Here is a 6,637-nt window from a genome sequence, read left to right on the forward strand (position 1 = left end):
CTTCCTCTATAATATAGCAGACTACCCGGCTAATATAAAGCCCCGTATCGCCGTCGTCGAGAACTTCCTATAATCGCTATAGAATATACCGGTACTAGGTATCTAAAGGGCTACCGCCGTCCGTACTAGGTTACGGCTAAGTGCACCGGCGACTACTACCGTAAACGCTCCCTTACCCCTTACGGGCACTAAACGCCCTTACTAAGGCTATACCTTATCTCCCTTAGCGAAGCGTATATTCTCACGCTTTAGCTAAAAAGTCCTATACACCTAGGCGGCTAAGAGCTTCGCCGCTAATCTAAATAACCCCTCCTAGTTAGTTAAATTTAGCGAGTTCACGTATAGGGATTAGACGTTCAGAGAGATTAAATAGCGCTTACGCGCCGCTATACTACCTTTTCCGGCCGTTATCTAGGCGGCCGCCTTCCTGAATAAGCACGTGGTAAACTATAACGTTTAGAACGCCGCTAAGCTAAACCTACTCGTTAGCTTCTAGTATATAGGGAACCTAGTTTACCTCGTAAAGTTAGATCTCCTTAGCGCTCTAGACGATAATAAGCGCGAATACCTAGCTACATAGTATATCGATAATATAGATCTCGCCGAGGCAGTTATCCGGCGCGCCGTAGTCGTGGCACGCTACTACGAATCCAATAGGAAGAAAGGCGTCGTAGTCTTATACGAGATCTTATAGTAAACGGTGGAGAAGTAAAAGGCTAAGCTTACGGAAGACGATATAGCCAGGATCCTAAATCGTAAAGTCTTATATTAGGGTTTCCCCGACGCTAACCCGTAGCCACTAGAGGTTATAGAGATCTAAGTAAATATCGGCCGGGGGAATATTAGGAGATATTTATAATCTAGTATACGTTTTAGGCACTAGCGTTTAGTGTATAGGTATATCAGTCCTTAGTATAGTATAGGGTTTAGGTATTATAGTGACGGTGTATAAACGGTTTAGCTTAGTCTGTGTTTTTCTTACTATTCTATTTTATTTTCCCATATTCCCTATCTATAACCTAGCTCCCCTAATTACTCCCTAATCTCCACTTACTTACGCGTTTATTTTCCTCTTTTTTATAGCCTATACGGAGTAATAATAACGCGTAGTCGGCGTGATATATTATATTACTATACCCACTATTTCCTTTCTATCGTGAACACTATCCCGCGCCTATAGCCGCTAAATAAGCTACCGTGCGGCTAATAAATCCTATATCGGCGCGTTATAGTTCGCGCGCCCGGCGCTATTATCCCGACACGGAACGCCCGCGGGACGCAGGGCTTTTATCGCCCGGGGCATATAATACGCCCTATTCCCTAGCCTCCGCAGGAATAGCGCTAGTACTATCCGCCCTACTATAGAACGGATAGCGCGGGAGCTATTCGCTTAGATAGGGAACGTATAGCTCTAGTACTATTCGTATAGATAGAGAACGAATAACGCCTAGACTATCCATACGTATAGCGTAGGATCGGTAGTAAGGATTATATTTAGGCCGAACCGGCTAAAGGATATATCCTCGGCGCGGTCCCCCCTTAGTTTAGAAGAAGATATCTTTATTACACCCTATTTTCTATACCTAAAGGTCGCCATTCCGAACCCTAGAAGCCCTAGGTCCGATAGTACTGGCTGGCCAGAGATATGCCTAGACAGGGCATATTAAAGCCTCTGATTAGTCAGTTAATCTGGGAAGACCTACCTTAACTAACAGGGTATATCGTATAGGCATAGGACCACGACGTGGTCTTTAGAGGATCTATGCCTGACTAAGGGCTTCGGACCTTAGGGATCAGGATATAATAAAGGTGGATACCAGGAAAGACCGGATAGAATCCAAGTAACGTCGTACCCACAGACAAAGTCTACACTACCCAAATTAAGAGATAAAAGACTCTTAGGGATATAACTTAACATAATACAAACACACAAGGTTTCTACTCTATCAGGATTATCACTATAATTATCATACAAGTGCTATTTTGACATGCGATAGGAGGCGCCCGTGGAGGCCGTGGTTAACAGTAAGGTCTATTATAGTCACGGGGCCTAGGTAGCCAGGGCTCTTATACGCCTACTCTATCCAAATAATCTAGTTCTTATACACCTAAAGATGACCCTTACTTAGTAAGAACAGTTTACTACCTTGGTTTAGTTAAGCCTTAGGAGTTTTAATGCTAATATATATATAGGGCACGTAGCATAGTAATATCCCTACGGATATTCTATCTCGTGATCTCGTTTAGTGCTAACGTTAACGTAATAAGCCCTAGCCGTAGCTATAGCCGTAGTAGTAGTAAACTTATTATAGCGGTGCTAAGATTAGCAGTAGTCCTTAGTATACTCCTCGTCGTGAATACTCTACCTACCTATAGCAGCCCCGTTCTATGAACGCCGATAAGACTATAGTCATGTTCTTTATTAAATATCTCTACCTCTATCTTAAAACATACCGCGCTAATGCTATTGCTTTAAAGAATACCCCCGAGGAGAAAATCTCTTTTAATCTCGTTAGTAACTATCTTACGCTCCTAAAACCTAACTAATAAGGTGCTGGCTCGGAATACTTATTAAGCAGACTACCCGATTATATTCTATTCTATCTATTTCTCGATAATAAAGAGGCTCTATAGCTATAGTTGGATATTAAGTACCGGAGGAACCAAATTATCTTCTATGCGAACCAGTTTATAGTCGATACTATCTTTAAAGTCTTCGTAGGATATTAGATAAGTGCTCGGGACTTCTATATTCTTCGTACCCTTTATGATAACTAGTATCGCGACTTCTAGCATAAGTATCTATTTATCTATATATAGATCTACCCAGGAGTTTACGAAGGAGTATCCCGAGTGTCTTATACTCTACGAGAATGATCTTCTTTATAATCACGACGCTACTAGCTAGCTAAAGCAGCTACTACTATAAGGCCTAACACGTTCGACTATCTAGAGCTATTATAAAGTCGTTACTGAGACTATAGACTTTAATACTATATTACACGATAGCGATAGTCTCCTATTTAATTTCGTTCGTATCGTCTTCAATACGCTTATACCTATATTCTTCACCTTAATTAATAAGGAGAGTACTCTAAATACTAATACGGCTACTAGTAAGACTTATAAGAATAATTTAATCTTCCGTAAAAGGATTATCGAAACGTATAAGTCCCTTACTATTTATCCCTATTGTACCGCTATGGATAAGAAGATATTCACCAAGTATACTACCCCGGTAAAACGGCGTTATATTAGTCGTAGTAATAGAATTTCAGCTAGCTATATTCAGGATAATAAGAAGCCCCCCCCCCCCGGCTTACTAGCTATACGCCCTATGCTCTAGCTAACCCTATTTATTCCTTGCCTGGGTCTAACTCGACCGGCCTCTCTAGGTCTAATACTACTCCTACTCGATAACCCCCTTTCCTCAGGTCGGACTCTAGATCTAGCTCTCCTACTAAAGATAGGCCTCTATTTACTACCCCTAGTAGTAAGTCTAGTAACCTCGTCTATATAGGTGGTAGTGGATTTAATAGCACGGGTTATCGTAGAGGTAGTAGTAAACTGCTTAGATTTCCCCTCGGCCTTTACCGCGGTTAGCCTATCTAGCAGGTTCGATAATAGTATTAGTTTAACCCTTCTTAGCCAGGTCCTCCTTAGCCTATTTCTTAGTAACTAAGTCCTTGGCTAGGTAGTTAACGGTACTAATTCGGCACTTATCCCTCTAATTAGCAGTAATAGAGCAGTTAGTCGGATTAGTATCACTTTAGTAGATATAATAGTATTTACGATTAGGAAGAGGACTCCGAGATAATAGAACCCGAGACGATAGAGTCGAGATAATAGATTCCGAGATAATAGATACTATAATACTATGTAACTCACCTTCACACCTATAATCTCTCCGTCCCCGTTATTAGAGCATAAAGGGTATTATAAAGGCAGCTTAGTTAGGGCCAGAATTAGGATTACGGTTCTTAATAATAATAATTGTTATATTTACTCGCGGCTGTATAGTATATATAATAATATTACGATGGTAGTCACAGGGACGGAATTCTAGCTATATTACTACTAAGGTGTATTGTAAGTAAATACTAAAAGCTGTTACGGGGTTCTTAACTAAATGACTTTTTTGTTATATTTCTATCTATGCGATCGGTAAATTAAATCTGCATAATTAAATAATGATAGTAGTAGCAGCACTACTACCAGTACTATTATTATCGTTATCACTTTATAAGTCTATAGGCTATTAGATATATATACCTATATTAATATAACTATAGTATTATATCCTTATATAACGAACCCTAACAACCTACCGAAGAGTAGGGGGAAAGACTCTTCTAAAGATTTCTGGCTAAAATAGCTAATATAGAGGCCGCTAAACGAGCTTAATAGGAAGAATTTGCTACCAAGAATACCGCCGCCGCCGCTGCCGCCTAAGCCTAAGCCTAAGTCGCCAAACAAGAATAATACTCGCCCGATAATATAGATCTCGTTAGTCTTTATAATGAAGACGAACAATGGTTAAGTCAATAGAAGTAGCGGCAGTAAAAAGAATAACAGAGGGCAGAGTAAAGGGTAAAGGATAGATATATGGATAATAAGTATAAAGCAGACGATAAAAATAAAGATAAAGGATAAATTCTAGGGGACTCTCTATTAAGGTATTCCCTATAGATGTTAGTATAGAGTAATACATTCCGCCTTTAATAGCTAATATTATATCTCCGATATAAATTACTATAGTGTATATAATACTTAATATCTAGAAATGTATTTTCCCCTACAACTCCGTGTAACAGCAAGCAATAGCGATAGCCGTTACACCGTTATACAATCCTGCAATTATACACCCGTGTATAGCAGCTATGTATAGCTGTACTACAACTATACCTTGGTACCCCATTTTCCCGGTAAGGTCATATAAGATAGTTTTATCATACCTTGATAAGGTGGCTGAGGGCATCTGACAGTTCTTATGAAGTTCGTCTCTTTCCCCCGCCATCTGTTATCCCCCAACGCTGCCCTCTACCTCGTCAGATACCAACGCCTAGGCACCTGGCCTCTTTTCTAACATTACACCCGCCTTTCAGAGACAGTGAACCATCTTTATAACTGCCTGCTCGTCTTAGAGCGCTACACTACTTTACTCACCTTGTATTTCGGGTTTCTTTGCCACTTCTTGCGTTGCACCTCTTTAAGATCCGGCCCAAAAGATGTCGACAGCCGCCAGGCGGCGTCTCATGCGTGATTTCAAGGTCAGTACCGAATCAGATCCTCTGGCTATTATAACTGCACATGGCTTCCCATAACTAACTAGGGGTAATTTGGGGAGTTGTAGCGCATGCAGACCGATCCTCCCGCTGGCGTATCTGCTTCGCCGGTTCCCGACAATGTGATGACATGGTATGTCCAGCTCGCGTTCTGCACTTCAGAAGAGAAATTCCGGTGCCTAACATAATGAACCAGGAACGCTGTCATCATTGGCCCTGGTGAGACTCCCTTCGAAGACGGCACCTTCAGGCTCGTGATGCAGTTTGAAGAACAGTATCCAAATAAGCCCCCTGCCGTCAAATTCATCAGTCAGATGTTCCATCCCAACGTCTATGCCACTGGAGAACTTTGTCTCGACATCTTACAGAATCGCTGGAGCCCGACTTACGACGTAGCAGCGGTATTAACAAGCATCCAGAGGTAGGTGTTTGATGTCAAGGCCGAGCACGTGGTATCAGTCGGGGTTGACATGATTGGCAGTCTACTTAACGATCCAAACACCGGCTCCCCGGCGAACGTGGAAGCTTCGAACCTCTACAAGGACAACCGCAAGGAGTATCAGAAGCGCGTCCGAGAGACGGTGGAAAAGAGCTGGGAGGACTGAATTCTCGCATGTGGTATCCTGAGGTATCAGGGAGGACATGACCATCGGAATGCCTCCCTCAGACAAACAATTGAGTTTGGTATTTTGGTAGGCCCACCGTTATGAATCGTATTTTGTTGATTGATCGGGCCAGGGAACGATTTGAACCTCTTTTTGGTTTTGGCAAGCGGCTGGCGTTCCATGGCGTCTCAGCGGACGTCTCGTGGGACTAGGTTACACTTGTGGATTGCTCGTAGTCGACGAGACACCAGAGAGATCTGGACTTCTCAACCTCTTTCCGCAAGGGGCGTCCTCGACACATTCAGGACCGCTGCATTCCAACACAATTTGTACCGAGTTTCTATCGGCGACTGAGTGGAATATTATTTAAGGACATGGCCATCCTCTTCAACAAGGCATCTAATGGTGTTTTCTAAATTTGTAGGAGATAGTATAAAGAGAGGAGAGAAATAAGAGTTTTATACAAAGTATATAAAATAAACTATTTTCCTCTATAAAAGTCCTTTAGATCTAGAAAAGTATATATTACTATAACTATTTTACTTGTAGACTTTATACTTGTAAAAGTTATATTTTGTATAATTGTTCTACAATAATTAATATATATATATATATATATATATATATATATATATATGTATATTTAATATAGTTCGGATTTATAGTTTCTTTTCTTACTTCTTTATACTTAGAGTAACTAAGATCTTAATTATATAGTAGTAGTATACAAGGTATACACTATTATAT

The 6,637-nt window shown here is 41.0% G+C and overlaps 1 protein-coding gene across 1 annotated transcript; it reads left to right on the forward strand.

Annotated features, from left to right (window-relative positions):
• The first annotated feature begins 4,972 nt into the window (after positions 1–4,972).
• Positions 4,973–6,359, forward strand: SODALDRAFT_332903 (ubiquitin-conjugating enzyme). The gene is made up of 4 exons (XM_028611831.1): positions 4,973–5,270; positions 5,354–5,418; positions 5,482–5,706; positions 5,767–6,359. Exons 1-4 carry the CDS (start codon positions 5,229–5,231, stop codon positions 5,888–5,890), a joined length of 456 nt encoding a protein of 151 aa, XP_028467262.1. The 5' UTR covers positions 4,973–5,228; the 3' UTR covers positions 5,891–6,359.
• The last annotated feature ends 278 nt before the right edge of the window (positions 6,360–6,637 follow it).

Source organism: Sodiomyces alkalinus (genome assembly GCF_003711515.1).
Source record: "Sodiomyces alkalinus F11 unplaced genomic scaffold SODALscaffold_4, whole genome shotgun sequence".
Lineage (NCBI taxonomy): Eukaryota > Fungi > Ascomycota > Sordariomycetes > Glomerellales > Plectosphaerellaceae > Sodiomyces > Sodiomyces alkalinus.

Excerpts from the sequence above, each read along its gene's own strand:
- SODALDRAFT_332903 (XM_028611831.1), top strand. The coding sequence starts at position 5,229 with ATGTCGACAGCCGCCAGGCGGCGTCTCATGCGTGATTTCAAG. Across the intron at positions 5,419-5,481 it reads CCCGACAATGTGATGACATG|GAACGCTGTCATCATTGGCC; the intron begins GTATGTCCAGCT and ends ATAATGAACCAG. Across the intron at positions 5,707-5,766 it reads GTATTAACAAGCATCCAGAG|TCTACTTAACGATCCAAACA; the intron begins GTAGGTGTTTGA and ends CATGATTGGCAG.